Source organism: Solanum dulcamara, chromosome 9, assembly GCF_947179165.1.
Source record: "Solanum dulcamara chromosome 9, daSolDulc1.2, whole genome shotgun sequence".
NCBI lineage: Eukaryota > Viridiplantae > Streptophyta > Magnoliopsida > Solanales > Solanaceae > Solanum > Solanum dulcamara.
Genome location: NC_077245.1, coordinates 50,474,785 through 50,493,888, shown reverse-complemented (window position 1 = coordinate 50,493,888; position 19,104 = coordinate 50,474,785). Strand labels below are relative to the sequence as shown.

At 36.9% G+C, this 19,104-nt stretch overlaps 1 protein-coding gene across 5 annotated transcripts; it reads left to right on the top strand.

Annotated features, from left to right (window-relative positions):
• Window positions 1–3,743: 3,743 nt before the first annotated feature.
• LOC129904664 (26S proteasome non-ATPase regulatory subunit 8 homolog A-like) lies at window positions 3,744–11,860 on the top strand. 5 transcript variants are annotated; one of them, XR_008770468.1, is made up of 6 exons: window positions 3,744–4,059; window positions 5,070–5,148; window positions 5,235–5,346; window positions 5,581–5,645; window positions 6,350–6,543; window positions 11,651–11,860. XR_008770468.1 is itself a non-coding variant. In XM_055980238.1 (5 exons), the coding sequence occupies exons 2-5, from the start codon at window positions 5,063–5,065 to the stop codon at window positions 11,706–11,708; spliced, it is 450 nt and encodes a 149-aa protein (XP_055836213.1). In that variant the 5' UTR covers window positions 3,761–3,955; window positions 4,060–5,062; the 3' UTR covers window positions 11,709–11,860. The 5 variants fall into 5 exon arrangements, 3 of the variants coding, with proteins under 3 accessions (XP_055836213.1, XP_055836214.1, XP_055836215.1); XM_055980238.1 differs by lacking the exon at window positions 5,581–5,645 and having other exon boundaries at window positions 3,761–3,955; window positions 4,060–5,148; XM_055980240.1 differs by lacking the exon at window positions 5,581–5,645 and having other exon boundaries at window positions 3,771–4,059.
• Window positions 11,861–19,104: the final 7,244 nt, after the last annotated feature.

Here is a 19,104-nt window from a genome sequence, read left to right as displayed (position 1 = left end):
GGCTTGAGCCAACATTGTGATGATATTGTCAAAATCCATATTGGTTATTACACCTTCCTCATGATGTGGGACATCGGCAACCGGAGGAGCTTGGTCCTCATTATCAACCCTTAGTCTTGGAGGTGCTCTTCATCGAGGCATTATCTAGAGAACATAAAGCAGGTTGTCACTTAGAGGAAGCCTTAGGAAATTTTAAGGAAAGACATAAACTTGAAAGAAATGAAAACTTTTCTAAACGTCCCAAAGTTTTGTATTCATAGTTGTAGCGCACTTCACAACTATGGACAACACCCTATTTGACACGATATGTTGGACTCCAAGGACCATTTTAAAACCTCATGCTCTAATACCAAATTAGTCATGACCTAAGCCTAGGATCTAGACGTGACATGGCAAATGAAGCACCCGGAGGTACCCTACCCAAGTCTTTTAGCATTCATCGAGCATTTCATTGGTAATGATAAATAACAACAAAAGGAAACATAATTTTTAGCATTCATCGAGCATTTCATTAGTAATGATAAATAACAACAAGCGGAAATATAGGGGAAATCAGGACTAAGGGATTTTTATGCTCAATAAGAGTCAAAGTCAACATATCATCCTTTACTATGTCCAATAATACCTTCTACATTAAGACATAGCGGGGGCTAAGACATGTCCCTAGCTCACCCAAGAGATTAGGTCAAAACACCAAAATGTATCTCAAAAGTCTAAACATAACATATGCTAGATAGGTTAGGAGTGTTGTTTCCGAAACATGGGAACTCACCATAAGTGGTACCCTTTAATGATCAACTTATCCATAGGGAGGGGAGTGTGGAGAGACGTCGGTTCATATATGGTGATATCATGTAGGCAAAAGTATGCATTAGTACTTTGAATGTACTAAGTATGTGAGCATGCTAAAATGAAGAGCATCTAGTCATATATAAGCAATATGAATAAGTGAATGCATGCATAAGAAACACCATTTAAAACCTTAAAAACATTCATTTTGTGGAAAAGTAACTGTAACCGACATTTAAGACAATGTGAGCTATTATATGGAATCTAATGAATCTTGTATCGAGACAGGCCGATGACTCCTGCATCAAGACATGAGAGGTTTCCTTGCCAGGACATGCTCTTAAAATGAAAAATATCTTTTCTTCATTCTTTAACTTTAAGGCTTTTGTGGATCCACTAGCCTAGATAGCCTACAAGGGCCCTTATGGTGGCACATAGTTAATACAACATGAGACTTTACTTAAGGACCCCTTATGTTGAGTTCCCATCTACATGCTACATTCGATGCTAGGTCAATCCCACAAAATATTGTTTAAACATCATAATAGCTTAAGCATTTATTTAACTTTGACATTAAATCATCATTTGATGAAATAGCTTGTTAAAACCTTTCATTTGATTCAATGTGAGCATTGTCCTTTCACATTGAAACCTTAATTTGGATAAGAAGTCCTTTTCATCAATTATTCATTTCATATGAATCCCTTAACATAAAACATTTGTTTCATAAACTTTCATTTGGATTCAAGCTTTTATTTCAACTTTACTTTAACATAAGGAAACTAGGTGGGTGCATTTCATAAAACCATCAAATGCATTTAAAGAATTCTTGTATGCATGAGAGTGATGGAAATGCATAAATATACATATCTTAAACAACCCACCAGATATATTTCAAAACAACTTTCAAGCCTTCATATAGGCACTTTGACAAATCTTTCATTTCATGAAATTGAGAGTCAACATACGTCAATATATGTAAATAAACTTAAATTATATCATAATCTATGCATTTTGTGTTATCATGTAAAAGACCATGAGAATTCATCATTTGGAATTTAAAATATCAAGTTGGAAAAATATTAGGGCTCAATGGGTAGAAGAACCCATAGATGAAACCCCATACCTTGGGGACACAAAATCCCTATGGAAACTTGAAGACGAAAGGAGACTTGAAATGCCTTGAGATGAAAATCCTAGCTTTGCCTTGAAGTTCTTCGGAAAGTTTGAGAGGAGAGAAATTTAGTGCATTGAGTCTAACTATGGGGAATTATGGAGAGGTTTTAGGGTCTTTAGATAAAAGGATTCAGCCTCCAAAACGACATCATTTAGAATTTAAATGTAGGAAAAGACTAAAATGCACCTTTAAAGATCTTGCCGGAAAGGACTTCATAGGGACCCTTAAAAGTCTGTGGTGCTCACCACGGACCATGGTAGGCTCTATTGGTAAGGTACATAGAAATTTTTGAAAAAGGGCCTGCAGGGTAGTCTCTGAAATTTCACCACGGTACCTCTTCACGGTCCGTAAAGGGCATTATAGGCCATGAAATATGGCCGTGGTGTAGGTTCTGCAAGCGGACTTGTAGAGTGTCCACCATGAGGACACACCACGGTCTATAGAGGGTTCTACAATCCATAGTGGTCGTCTACGGACCTTGCCTTGGGAAATTTCCTGAGGGTCCTTGGGAGGGGTCACCACGGAGGGCTTCACATTTTGTGATTCTCACCACGGTCCGTAGTCCTTATCGTGATCCCTTCTCTGCAGATCTAAGTACCTGAATCTTTACCACGGTTGCTCACCACGGTTCTGATGTTTACCACAGTCCGTGATGGCTTTCATGGTCAGCACTTTGTGCCAGTTTCTACTACTTTCTAAGAATACATCCTTACTTCCTTGCTTTAGGACCTTTCACATTTTTCGGGTCTTACAATAGCAAGCACCCATGCCCATTAAACATTTCCCTCCATGATTCTTTTCACACTTTGCACACTGAGGAAAAAAAGGGCTACTAGCATTCATACCTCCTCCTTCTTGAACTTTAGGGTATGGAACCCTATCTTTAGCAAACTTCCTCCACGAACCTTGTCCTTGTTGAGAGCAACCACTACCACTACCACCGGTCCTAGCATTACAGAACCCACCTTCATAGAGGGTATTCTTAGAATCCCTCTTTCTTATCTCCTTGAGCTTTTCTCCTTCAATTTGCTCAGACAAAGTCATGAGCCAAAATATTACCATCTCCTTAACAAGCATAGCGGTATGACATTCCTTAGCAACCAAGTCGAACACCCCCGATATGAATTTACTCATTCGGGCACGTAGATCAGTAATCAATGAAGGAGCATATTTGGAGAGCTTAGTAAACTTGAGGGCATATTCCCTCATTCCCATATTGCTTAGTCAAAGTTTAATGAACTCCAACAGTTTAGCTTTCCTTAGCTCAAGAAGGAAAAAAGGGTCAAGGAAAGCAAGTTTGAAAGCTTCTCATTCAATAGGACCTCCGTATACCCTCTCCAACTTCCATTGAGTGTACCAAACTTCAGCAATCCCCTTGAGTTGGTGAGGCGCAAACTCCACTTTCTCCTCTAAAGTCACCCACATGATACCCACAATTTTATAGACCTCATCAATGAACTCTTGGGGGTCTTCATCGACTTTCGAACCATGAAATTCGGAAGGATTCATTCATATAAAATTCCTCACTCATGAGGCCGGAGTAGGAATATTAGGAGGAGCCGCAATCCCATGATTGGCCATTACTTAAGCTATCACTACTAGAAATTGGGTCTATAGCTACACCTTTTTTGCAACAGTTACATAACCGTTGCAAAACAATCTTGGTTCTATTAGAACACTATGCAGTGAAACCATAGTATTAGAAAAAAATCCATCGCTGTAGAGGTACTTTACGCAAGAGTCGTTTTAACCGTTGCAATAAATGCATCAATAGCAACAGTTCTATTAAATTTTTTAATCTACTGCAACATTTGTCTGTCTATTCCCTCCATATTTTCCCTCTTTTAATTTCACAAAACAATTTAGTAAATATCTACTAATTGCTAAGAGTATAGCCCTTTTTGCCTTTTAGTTCAATACCCATTATTTATCTCCAAAGAACCCAGTAACAAAGCTCAGCATTCGGAAGATTCATGAATGAGAACTCTAGTAAGATCTAGATTTTTTTTTCCAACTTTTCTCATTCTTTATTCAAATCAAAAGAAAGAGAACCTTGGTTCAGATCTCAATTTCTTGATCTTTTGTTTTTCCAGGTATGTCTCAGTTATTTTTTCTGCAAAGGATTATCTTTTTGTTTTTATAGTTAGGGTTCGAATTTGTACGCAATATGGAAATATTCTTGCTTTCTAAACAAAATAGGTATGGATCTTCTTAAATATTTTCTCTATCTCTCATAGATAGGGTTTCGAATTGCATATCTCCATTGATGTGTGTGGCTTGTATTTTTCTATCTTTGGCAGCTTTGTGTTCTTGTTTTTGTCTTGTTAATTTTCTGAGTTGAACATTTTGTGTTGTTCTGCAACTCTGATAATTAAAAATCATGTTTCCGTTCAATTGAAGACAAGAACGATGGTGAGTTTGCATTAATCGACTACACGATACGTAAGGCCAGGGTAATTCATAATAGTAAGTGGTTTACTGGTATTTGTGGTGATGATGGAAATTGACCGTTTGTTGTGGGTTATATAGAAGGTGAGTACCCTAAGTCCAGACTTTTTTGGAATTTTATGAATGATTTAGAACCCAGAAAGTATAAACTAGCTACTGTGAATTTCTGGTATGAATAAGATGATTAATAGTAGTGTTAAACCAAAATTTGGTCCAGAAATAAAAGAACTTGAAATTTTGGAAGAACTAAGTAATTTGTGTAATGAAGATGATGAACAAGTGTACCCGCCATACTTGGAGAGGGGAAATCAATCTGCTTTGTTGGTGAAGTAAACGAACAGTCTTGAATATAAATTTGAATGTATAGGCTTGAGTGAAGAGAGGAGGAGCCATTTGGGTTCCAAATTTGACATTATTTCACCAACTACCAAAACTAATGAATATGTTCTGCATCAGTTTTGGTACTCCTCTTTGCCCGGAGAACTGGTATTAGAGTAATATTATCATGTCTTTTGTTTCAACTTTTAACTAATAGAGATAACTAAATGATATTGCTATCAACCTTTGTGAAAACACATACAAATATTTAATGGTACACAAGAACTTAAGAAGTAATATTTTCTCTTTTCCCTTTGCCTTATTGGTTCCATGCTAGAGCCGAGGATCTTTCGGAAACAGGCTCAAGAAGTACTATTGAATGATGCTCTTCCCACAATTTTAAGAGGACACAAAAAGTAAAGGAACTGGTCATTATACTCTTTTCCTTCATGACTTACAATGTTCATACCTAAAAATAGTGAGAATGTAATTCATGATGCAGCAAGTGCTGGAATGTAGTTTCAACTGGCAGCATGCATCGTGTCAAGCCTCTGCTATTTAATGGAGTAAATTTAAGTAGGAAAGATGAACCGATCGAGGTGTTAACTGCGAAGGTAGTTTATGATGCATTAATAGTATTCTGGATTTATTCCAAAGTTCTTCCTTTGGTTTCAGGTACTGTCTTAATCACAAATAAAATGGATAGTGCATTGATTGCAACATAGAGGATTAAAGTACTTGTAAACAGTGGAACCAATGTGTGTCAAAAAATCTGATTTGGATTTCTCATTTTTTTTCCTTACTTTAGAAATGATATTTGTGATGATTGCTTACCAAAAGAATCCCAGGTCTTTAGGAAGTTGAAAGTGTAAGAGCACGCCCATGCCTCAAACGAATTTACAAGTGTTGCAAGGTACCCAACAACCCCTTTAATATTTATAGGATATATATATATACATGAAAGACAATTCTTACAATCCTCTATACTAGACTATAAAGAATATGATAGGTGAAAATATAATACCTTGTGAAATCTCTCTTGTGAAGGAACTTGAAATTATAGTAGTGGTCTACAACCCTCTGAAACTGAGTTAGAAAGTAGAAACTATTCAGTGAAGTAATTTTGGAATAATATCTCAAACTAGTCAAATAATTAATTAACTTATGAAGGTATGTTGCTTCTTAATTTGTACTATGTAATAGTTTTGGAGCATGTATTATATACTTTTAAAAGGTAATTTGATAACTTTCTAAAATAAAATGGTAACTTTCTAAAATAACTATAGCTCAGCTATTAAACTTGTAATTATTAGTATGTAGTTCAAAAGTTTAAAATTTTGTTACTGATCTTCGGTGTTTAGTGGTTAAACTTCAACGAAAAGCAGAGTCGAAGTGGAATCTGAGGACTCGATGACTATCGCCTCAGTTTGCTTCCACAAAACAAGAGTTTATCCTCTCTTTGTTTTCTTTTAAATTTTAGAAATTCAAGTTTCTTTATGCTTCTGTAAAGAATATGAAAATTTATTAGTTGTCATTCATTTGTGTTGGAGAGTAAGAGGATTCAAATATTCAAAAAGACATTAATGTCATTTTTGATCAAATTTATATTTTCTTCAGAATAGGATTGCTGAATTCCACACTGAACATGAGTTACTTTCTCCAAGTGCTTTGGACAACGCATGTATAAAGCATGCTGTCGAATTAGAGCAATCCTTCATGGCAGGGGCTAACCACCGGGTGTTGAGCGCACGAGAGACTGTGCATGATGCAACCTATGCTTATTTCATGGATCTGCTTGCAAAGACTGTGAGGTAAATTTATTTTGTTTCGCTCATAATTTTCTGTACTCTCTGGTGCCTGGGAAGGAATTTCCTTAAGAAAATTTTGTTGAATTGTTATTGGCTAACCTTAATATTTCATGTCCGCTGGCAAAGTTACAATCATGTTAGTGGGGTCACTTATTTCTTTATTTTTAAAGATGTTTTAAGGATTAGTTAGATGTACTGGAAATACTTTCTAAAGAAATTATCCAATTCTGAGCAACATAAAGAAAGTTAGAAATATAGGACTCTAATTAGATATATAAATTCATCTTTCTCCTCCTCCCTAATTATTCCTTGTACTACTAAGTTAAAATAAAAAACCAAAGCTGACAGAATATCAATACACTGGAGATTTTGGCATGGTAGCAAGGTCCAACAATGAATCTAACATGGAAAACAGTTACTGTAATTGAAATTCTAATTACATCTACAGTTTTGTTTTAATAAGGTAAAACAAAATATCGTTAAGACTACATCCACTAGCTGAAAATTACAAGCAAAAGTAAAATATTTTAATACAAAAATCTTCTTACATGCTTACTAGGGAGCTAACAAAGTCAAACCAAAGTTATTTACAATATTTTCTTGGGTAAAAAAAGTTATTTACAGTATAATACTGTAAAGGAGATTTGGGCTTGTGCAAATGAGGTATGCTGATACGCCAGTTCAAAAATTATGGATTGATGTGTTTAGCCATGGTTCAAAGTTTGAGTTCTCTTGTATTTCCAGATATGCATGTTTTCAAGTTTATTTGTGTTTCCTACTTGATATGACAAAAGTTTTGAACTAATGAAGTTTATATGTCTCGGTTAAGTCTTGAATAGATTTGAAACATGATTCTGTCTGTCACGATCCGATTCCTTAGGTCATGATGACACCTACTATAACCCACCAGTAGGTAAGCCAACTCGTCAACCCGAAACTTCAAGTAATGGGTTTGAGGGCAGAAACTAAACAAGAGTGGCGAATTATAAAGATAAGCAAAAAGAATAAGCGGAAGTAAATCAATACATGATATAAAAAACTAAAGATCCATCCCAGAACCTGGAAGTCACAAGTACAGAGCTGCTACAAAATAAAAGACGAGTACAGTCTCGAAAGTGGACTGAAAATATATACAACAATTGGCTAGTCTCAAAAGGCAAAAGACGGGCCATCCATACTGAAGGAGACAGAAATGATCCAAAAACGCCAAGTGCTCAACCTAGTCTTTGAATTTGACTGCAACAAGCTCAATCTATCCATGGCGGTAGCTTGTGCTTGGTCCTGCATCACGAAAGTAGATGCAGAGTGTAGTATGAGTACCAAGACAACATGTAACCAGTAGGCATCATACGCCGACTGAGCAGAAAAGGTGAAAACAATATGAAAAAGAGGAATAAGCCTAAATAGAAATCAACATAAGCATCTAAAGTGAAAAGAGTACTATCTACAAGAGCTACAACTAACTATACCCTACTGGGCCCCCATAAGCCCAGTAGGGACACTCGTGTGCAAGTTAAATAAAAATCCGGACGAACCCCCATTAGCCCGCTGAGTGCACAGAATAGCTATAACTACCAAGGCTAGGAACCAAGAATCTGCGAGGTCAGAAATCGAAGAACTATATCATTTCCAAACCCAGAATCTCCAAGAGTCAACGAACTAGGGGTGCCTTAGGTGTTAAGGCTGGGACTAGGACCCAGATGCTTGCCAGAATGTCCAACGTGGCCAAGGCCGGGACTGGGTACCTGGATGCTCGCCATAATACATCAGTGCAGTCGAGGCTGGGACTGGGTACCCGAATACTCGCCGTAACGCATCGATATGTTCGAGACCAGGATTGGGTACCCGAATGCTCGTCATACTAGAAAGACGGAAGAGGCCGGGGCTGAGTACCCGGATGCTCCCCGATGTTTCAGAACGGAGGTCGAGACTGGATACCCGGATGCTCACAGATAATTTATCCAATGGTGCCGAATTTTCTTCTTCCCAACTAGGCTACAACAGTACCGATGATATCCTCCCCAATGTGTCAACTATTATGTTGTCAAAACTTAAGCCGGAGCCGAAGACAAATAGTCATGGAATTCTAGTATTGCCGACGCATCTCGAAGGCATGGTTATACCGAGTTATGGATGAGTGTGTTATTAAGAGCAAGGGTATCGCCTAGCTAAGGCCAACTACTAGGCACTAGCCCGCTACACTATTCTACAAGGATCTAAGTTCGCCAGAGAGACGCCGAGGCAACTAAAGCAGGTTTACAACCTATTCTAAGGTCAACATACTCCACAATATCAGCAACATTCTCATTCAACTCTTCTTATAATACTAACAAATAACGGTAGGACACATATGCTTCCAAATACCTGAAAAATTCGATAACAAGTCTAAAGCATGATTTCTAACACCTAAGATATACCATTAAACTACCCAACCCAAATTCCAACTATTTCAACATGCTTTCACACATTCCAGCTCAATCTAAAGAAAGGAAAGTCGTAGCCTACTTGTAGGCTGAACACGCGAGCTCCAAGTCACAGAGTCATAGCCTTTCCCTTTCGAGCGGTCTCAGAATGCTGCCACGCTATCAAATATAGAAGCACAACATTCATACAGTCGTTTAGACACTAATTTCATAATTTTTGGGACCTATATTTGGGAATCTTGGGACCCATATTTGGAATTCCAGAATTGACCTCAAAAGTAGGTTCTAATTAATATCCTCAGCTTGTGTTCCAAATAGGAACATAATTAACAAATAATCACAGTCCCAACACGATCATGCAACAAAATCCGGGTTCTAGTTAAGACAATGGAAAAAGATGACATTTTTGGAGCAACAAATTACCATAAATGATGAACCCCAACCCAAACCAATAGCACCACGATGATCCTTGCAGAAAACCCCACAATTTAGCCCAAAGAATCACTGCAATCGGAGTCAAAACGAGCAACAACCAGCCTCTAAAAGATCAACACAATTCTAACTCGGAAACGTAACAACCAGCTACTAAATTCAAAGTTTTACCTCAAACAAAGCCTCTCTTCGAAATTCAGAGCTCACCAACAGGTTTCCCACGAAATTCTCTTGAATTTAGACCCTTGAATTGTCAAAATCAGGTTTATATAGACCAAGAAATAGATTCTCAAAATTCTTCAAAAATTAATTTCAAAAATAAGAAGGGAAGTTGCTATAACGCGAATCTTACCTAACAAAGTGTACCCAGCAGTCCCCAAGCACTCCAATGCGTAGCCATGAACTTTCCGAACACACTGAGCTTCGAATCACCCAAAATGGAGCTCTAGAACTCAACTTATGGGTTTTAAAATTGAGTGAAAAACCCATAAACGGGCTTGCCTTTGCACCAGATTTTTGCTGCAATATTTGATTTTGGAACAATCCAAAATATCCGACGGGTTGCTCGGGATTTGTTCAGAATCTGATAAAAATAAATCAGATGTACTACCCTACTAAATTCGACGTTCCAGATTTAATGGCACATTCGAAATTATCATACGAGGTTATTTTAATAAAAAGTGAATCCCACACCCAAGTGCCATTTTGAGCCACATTTCACAACGGGCCTCGAGATTAGACCGGAAGCCTCAAAAAGCAAACGAAGGGTCTTCTAGATCAAAATTGACATTCCGGCACTAACCGCAATATTAGAATTTTCATCCGAGTACGTTTTTCAAGAATGTTGATCAAAGTCAATCATAGGCTAACTTTCAAAATCAAAATCGTCAAATGGCCCCAAACTCGTATCGATTGCCTCGATAGTCATGTCAATAATGCGACTAGCCTAATTTGGTCATTTCGGGACTGATGGAACCATCAGAATTCAAATTTGAGGTCTCCTTGACTCAAAACTCAAAATGTCGCAACTAAACCAACTTAGGCCTTCAAAATATCAAAATGCGCTCGGGACCTCTAAAAATTTAGCCAGCACTTCTTCTAGACCAAAAATCATCGGAATTTCATTCCAAGCATCGGAACTCCAAAAGTTGACCAAAGTCAAATCTTGATCTAAAATTCCTCAAATTCTCAACTCAAGACCTCAAATCTTCGTTACAACTCCAAAACTGATTCTGTAAACTCTTCTAGGCCAATTTTGACATTCCAGAGCTGCTAGAATCGATGGAATTCCGTTTCGAGACCCGTAGCTCCGATAGTCTCAAATACTACTCTTGAATACTTAAAGCTTATGAAAACTCAAAATTTTCAAAGACTTAACTTTTCATATGATTTTCTAAAAATCAACACCCGGTACCAATCAGAAACGACTTCGGGCAACTAAAGAAAGGGGTAAAATGATTATTTTACAAAAATTCTAAAAATGACCTTTAGGGTTATTACACTGTCCCTTCATATATATTAGGACATAGCATGAGCCATGATAAATCTTAACACTAACTTGCATATCTATCATTGTTTTAGAATTGTTTTGACTTTTTATTGTGCATATCACTGCATGTTGTAAATGAAATTAGAGGTCATTAGTTAAAGTTAAGTTATTAAGATCTTAGTCAAGGAAATTACTTGTTAGACTTATTTAATCTTCTCCTCGTATGAGCAATCCATGCACAACCTTAATCAAAAGCCATAGATATTTGGCATCTCATTTATAAGGGTCAAACCAGTGTCAAGAATTATAACATTCAAGTATTTTTTAGAATTAAACACTGATTTTGCTTGGATTTTGATTTAATATTGATCTTCTATATTTCATCCTCACTATTTTCACTTAGAAATATGTAGTACAAATTTAGAATCTATTTGAATGGCATCACTTATAATTCTCTCCTTCTAAAAAATGTTTTTAAGTCGGTGCAGTATTTCTCCGTGCATATCTGGCTTCTCATAAGGTTTTGTTGAGTATAAAATATGCCTACCTTAATGGTACACATGGAGAGTCTTGAACTAGTTAATGGCTATATATGCTTTTGGAAAAAATCATCTTTAAGATTATGGAGTAACTAGATAGTGTCAATTTATTTCCCCTCTTGTTTGAACTTTTGAGTCAAGTGTTTACCCTATATTCAATTTAGGTTAGGAATTACAATTTGTGTTTGTAAAATTTCAATCATTAAATAAGTTTATTTGTTTTGCAGATTCTTTGGGATGGCCATAAATAATGTACCGTGGAATCAGAAAGTGCCTCGGCCATAGGTGATCAACAAGCAAGGAAAAATGGAGTGCAAGTATAATTATTTTGACATTCTTCATAGTAAACAAAAATGTAAATATAAGTTATGGATAGAAGAACTATATAAATAAACTATATATATAGAGGATTTGTATAGGCTTGTTGGAGGAGCTAGTTGTTGGTTGCTTTAATTTTTTTTTTTTTGGGAACAGACCCTACACGAGGCTCCCACCTCTCGTGCACAGTCAGGGGTTGAGCAACACCCCCAAGCCTTAACATAAATAACAAAAGTAAAAATACAAGGAGGGGGACATAAACCTTACCTCCGATTCTATGGTGGTTCATAAGTCAGCTAACCTATTAAGGTCGGCTAACTCATCCCCGAAACAAAAAAGGGCTAACTATAACTAGAAAGCAGTAAACCTATGAGAGGACTCCTCCCGGTACAATTCGACTAATAAAGCATAAATGAGGGAGACTCTCCCCTTCCATGAGAAAACAAGAAAGTAACCTACACTAGTCCTATTCAACTATGCTACGTACCATACATAGCTAAATTGAAAGAAGAACAAGTATATGAACCTTCTATCTCGTATGGGGTGGGAAAATTCTTTTCATCTTTGCCCTTTTTAGTCTTGTCATACCAGGTAAGTCCCAATGGAAGGTTGCTTTAATTGTAACTCCTCTTTGATTGTTGTTTTAAATATTATGTGTATGTTGGACCAAAAATAGATTCCGTTCAGAGCTTTATAAATTTTGTTGTGCTATATTTTATTGTTTAGACAAATAATTATTTCAATCTAAGAAAACTGATCTGCTATATTGAACACTTGCAATAGATGTTAGTAAGCGTTGCAATAGACATGTTGAACCGTCGCTATAGCTTAAAAAACCTTCGCACTAGCCTCATCAATCATTCCATAAAATGTTATTACAACACTCTAGAACCGTTACATTTAGCTAAATAACCGTAGCTATAGATCATCCTATGGCAACGTCTGTACCTCTGTTGCAATTGGGGAATCTATGGCAACGGCTTTACAATCGTTGCACAAAACCATTGCTATAGATGTATTGCTACAACGCGATTAGATGAAACGGGTCTTAAGCTGTTGCCATAGGTCTATCACAACGGTTTTCTAACCTATTGCAACGATTTTGGAAACGTTGCTATAGGCCTTTTTTCTTATCTGACCTCTTTTTATGCTTCTATTGAGCCGAGGGTCTCTCAGAAACAGCCGTCCTACCTTGGTAGGAGTAAGATCTGCGTACACTTTACCCTCTCCAGACCCCACGTTGTGGGATTTCACTGGGTTGTTGTTGTTTCTATAGGCCTTTTTTTCTAGTAGTTAGCATGGTAAAAGCAGTCCGAAACTCCACATGTGTCACTTGTTCGGGCAAAGGGCCATTGCCTTGAGGAGCCAAAGGATATTGGGCTTTGTTAGCGTTGTTCCTCCTTGGCAAAGGTGTTCTTCTTGGAGGCATTTTTCTGAAAATCGCAAAGGACAAACGTTAGGGAAAGGAAGTCTTAGACCACACACTATTGCACGACATAGATCATGAAAGAAGTGAGGGCTCCTAAAACATCTTATAGCCTCCTATTCATAGATATGTCGCACTTCACAACCATGAATAAGACTCTACATGAAGCGGCATGTCGAACACCCTAGGACATCTCAAATCTTTTGCTCTGATACCTAGTATGTAAAGACCTAACCTAGGGCCTAGTCGTAACACGAGGATCGAAACTTCGAAAGGCTCCAACCAAGCATCTTGACATATAATAAATATACATAAGATAAACTGAAGTGGAACATAGCATAAGAAAGAGTCTAACATAGAACGTATAGGGGATATAATTTGACCACATAAAACTCTTCATATTTTGTCCAATGCTTCCCTTTACTAATGGAAAACAGGCGGGAGCTAAGACATATCCCTAGATCACCCTAAAAATGAAACATCACTAAAAGTATTTGAAAGAAATAACTAGCTCAATATCTAGTCCTCGATAGATGAGGACTCACCAAAAGTTTGCCGGAATGAAAGCTCACTAGCCACGTGTACGAGTCTGATTCTTAATCTCAATCCCTATATTATGAGACAAAGTAGTAAACAAATATGTATTAGTATGTTTGAATGTACTAAGTATGTGTGCATGACATGCAATAGGAATCATAAGATGCAATGATCAAGGAATGTACATGATAACGAGGATCAGTGAAGCTATGAGAACATGATGTTTAAAGAATTTAAAGGACATAGCTGAAAATCATAAAATAACATAATGAATGTTTACATATGTGGGATATGATTAGTTATTTGAATCATAAAAAGGATCATGCATATGTGGGATAGAACCATAACTGAAAATAAGACCATGCGAGCTATAACATGAAATCACGATGTCTCCCCATACAATAGAAGAAAGGGGAATCTACTTGCCAAGGTAGACTCTACCCCGCTAGGTGAGTCATGTACATACGCTATATGTGGATCCACTAGCTAAGCAATAAAGGCAATCCTACGGTGGCACGTAGTTATGAGATAAAAGACTTTATATAAGGATACCATAGGTCGAGCCCCTACCTCAAGTCATCATTAGGTGCTAAGTTAAATCCCACGGAATATATATATAGTGATCATACGTAACATATATCATGAATCTTGTACATGGGTTTAACATTTATAGAGTAGCTCATTTTCATAACATACTTTCAATGTGAGTATTACCCTTTCAACATTATGATAACATATTTGCATAATACATGATACTAGGTTGCTTGGTCACCACATAGGGCCCTAAGTCATCATTTCCATAATTTTCATTGAACTCATAATTTGATCATAATTGAAATACATAATCATAATTCATACTTGAAATTAGGGTTAAACTTGAATAAATAGTCAATTTGATTGAAAGCCATGAGAATACTTTGAAATCATTGAACTCCATAGTCATACTTCATGTATATCATTATTGAAAATAGTTTCATGCATGAGAATTCATATTTTAACTTCAAATCATGATATTAATGTAAAACCTTACTTATAATGATCATTTGTAATGATTAAAAACGTTCATATTATAACTTCAAATCATGATAATAATGTAAAAAATTACTTATAATGATCATTTGTAATGATTAAAAACGTAATTGAAACAGCCCAATACAATTCATCAAAATTGGAGTTTAATAGTAATGAGATTTCATGAGATTTTTGAGGAAAACCTTAGACTCCACGAGTGGAAGGGACTCATGAATCAATCCACACATACCTTGATTGAAATTGGACTTGAATTTGAGAGAAAAGTCTTGATCTTGAATAAACCCTATCCAAAGCTTGATGAACTCTTGCGGAACCTTAAAAGAGAAGTCTAGAATTTGTTTTGGGAAATAATGAGAGAATAAAAGAGTTTTAGGAGTGTTTAGGATACAATACTTAATAACTATATTTCTTAGAAACGTCCACATACATTATTATAATATAGGAAAAATACCAAACTACCCCTCATTAAAAATCGGAACTTGGGACTTTCGGCATGGACTGTTACGAATCGTAGAATTTGTGACTAGTCATCATTATGACTCGTCATGCAGGTGTTAGAAAATCCTGAAAATTAAGCCTCTAAGGTTACTCCTATGAGTCATGATTATCAATCGTCATTGGTGTTATGAGTCGTCAAATTGACTCGTCTAGCATGTCTAAAAACCTGCATGCTTAGAGGGTCTCTAAACTCTATATGACTAGTTTTTATGAGTCACAATCTTCTCTATGACTCGTCATGTTGAGTGGTAGATGCAGTCTTGAGGCTCAGTAGTTGCAGGTGTTCAAAATCTGCACTAAGAATGGTGTCTACGAGTCTTAGACCTCTATATGAGTTGCCAAATGACTCTTAGTCCCACACATTTACTTCATTAAATTTCCAACATCAGAGTCATTCTTACGACTAGTAAGAACCTCTACGAGTCGTAGAATCGAAAACTGATCTAATATTTCTTGAATTTCTCTTTGTTCGACTTCATATCTTATGGGGACTTGCATCTACGGTGCCTTTCACAGTATGTGGAGGCTTCAGGCCCGTCAACACTGCTTGTAAAAATCCAAAAAGTTGCAACTTTGAGAGATTCCCTTTTAAACTTTATTTTTTGACTTTTTAACTTTTGGGGTCATACAATATCCCCCCTTGAAAACATTCATCCTTGAATGAGACTCAAACGAGCATAAATGGATTCGAAAAGAGATGTAGTAGCCTAACATGAATGTAAAACATATCGAAAATGCATAAACACACAGAACATTTAATCTCAAGCTATAACATGAATTTAAAATTTATTTCATGAACATGCATATATATGAAAACATGAATGACTTAAACACATGGATTTGACGAAGTTAATCATGAAGAACTCAATACATTAACTAGGAACGGAAGGAAAGATATGATGATATCGTGACATCATATCAGCTTCAACCTCCCATGTAGCACCTTCAACCTCTTGGTTCCTCCATAACACCGTAACGGAAGCTACTTCCTTGTTCCTCAACCTTCTCACTTGCCGGTCTAGAATCTCAACAGGAACTTCCTCATAGGATAAACTCTCTTTCACACTAATTTTTTCCAAAGCACAATAGATCTAGGATCACCCACACACTTACAATTAAGCCATTCCAAAGGAAAGAAGAGATAGGATTTACATGTATTACTTTTCATCACATAGAAGACTTAAAGGCAACAACTTAGCTATTGTAGGAGTTCTAACATCAAGAAGTGGACAAGACTTATGAATCATACTTGGAGTTTTATGAGTGGAATTATCCTCATATTTTATATACATATCAATCGTAATTTACATCTAAGACATGCCAAAGAAAAGAAGAATAACTCTACATACTCATCACTTCCTAACGTATGGAAGGCTTGAGAAGCCCTAGTTCAATTACTGTAAGAGTGCTTTCATCAAGAAGTAAATGAGAACCGTGAATTACGCTTGGAATTTATGAGTAGATTTACCCTCAAGATCATATCATTCATTACTTAACTTGAAGACATGCCAAAAGAAAAGAAAGGGTAGCGTCACATACCTTTTATCGATTGCTTTTAACCTGGCTTGTCTCGTCATCCTCTGGACCTATTTAACATGAAGGTAATACTAAAATTAATAACCTTTAACTTTTCAGCTTCTAAATCCACAACTAAGTACCCATAGGAATCAATTCCTTATTCGCCTTTCTTGACCAATCTCGACTAGTCTACTAGTTAGATAGAAGTTAACGGAATTCAGACATTATTTCCTCTATAACTTGCCCTATCCGAACTTCCCATTACATTTTCAATTAGTACAGACAACCAAAAAAACAACCAGAATCCAATACACAATTATACCACCTCATCATCACACCAAACAAGTCCCAAATAGCCCGCTCAAAACTACGACTCCAAAATATGGTTTTCAATCTTTATTTCATAAAATCTTAACCACACGAAATGGAGTGTCATGTGGCTGCAACCAGAAGCGCTTATGCCCATACTTAGACATGTTTCCATCCCTGCAACACCACAAAACAATTCCCAATACGACACTATAATAACAACGACACTAGTTATATTTTAAGCCACTAGAATACGTCAAAACAGTCCCTACACGACCTGTAACTTCCTTCAGACGTAACATCCATATTTTCACATCTACAATTCATGTTTACACATCCATAACATGCTTAAACCTTTAACAAAACATGGGAGAAGATAATCAAGCCATACCTTAACAAACGTCTTCCCAAACTTGCTAAAAATTAACTTTGAAAACTCCTTGACGCGGCTGAGCTTTGGTGGCTGTTTGCAGCCCTATCTTTCTACTCCAACTATCAATTTTCGTTGTTAAACACCCCCACGTAGTTGAGGAATACCTTAGATAATTAATTCATGGAAAAAAATTGGAGAACTTACCTTGTAGAGGCTAGGGCCGTAGGTACACTCTCTTAGTCTCTTAGTGTTTCTCTTTTTGTTTCTTTTATTCTAAGTGCTGAAATAAGATAAGTACAACATGTAGTATATATATACACCTCTCTAAGAGGTGACACATGGCATCCCCCTAGGGGTGATACATGGCAGCCCCCTAGGGCGCCACCTCATTCATGCTGCTACTCATATGGTGCCACGTGGCAATGTGGGGGTCCACCCCAAGCAGGTGAGTCACCTACTTGGTCTAAGTAGGTGGATCACCTACTTGCTTCCAAGTAGGTTCTATGCCTCCTTCCACCTCTTTTGTGGATTCATAATCTCATCTTACTTTAAGAGCCTATGTATTCCTTGCTACTTAAGTTCGAAATTTACTCAAATAGCTTAATTATGTAGGACATCCAAGTTGGTAGCTTACGCAAGTAAGTCGAGTCCTACGACTCATTTCTTGGCCTCCAACTCCTTCCGGATTCTTCCAACCCTACTTCCAATCTTCCTTATTATGGGTTATCTCATTCTCTTTTTCTTAGAGTTATTTGGTAGCGTAGTAGCTAATATGGGTCACGTGGCAACTTTTAAGAAGTTTAAGAAGGCTTTCCGAAGTACAAAAGTACAGAGAATAACAAGAGGGATTGGGATTGACATTCTAATTAGGATGGGGGTGTTGATTTTGGACTCTAGAATCAACATTACATTCACGGAGAGCATTTTCCTGAAAGTTAGCACTTATACCTTTTTGCTGAAGTTGTTGCCATGACTGGTGTCTTGTTGCAGGTGGTTGGCCGGATCTTAGACCCTCTCCTTGTTGCATTTCTCTTGGTTTGTTATTTTGTGCATTGGCTTATTGATTGGTCTTTTTTCCATTCCTTCTGTGAACTTGCCATTCCTCATGGTCTTGATCCTTATGCTTACCATCAGTGTGGAGCATATTTGGTTGATATTTGTTACCTGCAACTTCCTGACTCTGCAACTCCTTAGCCCTTCCATTGTTTGCTTTATTTTTGGTCTTCTCAGCCTCCTCCTATTCTTTTCTTTTTTTGTTTTCCTTATCTCTTCTCTTCACAGTACAAACACTAGTGATATGGCCATGACGTTTACTGTATTCACAGTACTTTGGCACTCCTTCATACTAAATGGGTTGCCACTTGCCTTCACCATTCTCATCTTCATCAAATCCTATCCAAATATGCTGAGATCTTTTCTTGGTGAGATCAATTTGAATCTTGACTTTAGCTATTCTATCCCTTATTTTCTTGTAAGTAGCCAAATCCAAGAATTAAACCTTACCAATAAGAGATAGTAGGGGGGTTACTACTTCTAGACAATAACAATGCCAAGGTAGTTCAGGTAAGATAGCCCATGTAGGGACCAAAGGAGTTTCCACTTTAGGTTTGAATATGGGAGTCCAACTTTGTAGTCTCATAAGTTGACCTGCTATGAACATTTTCCCTTTT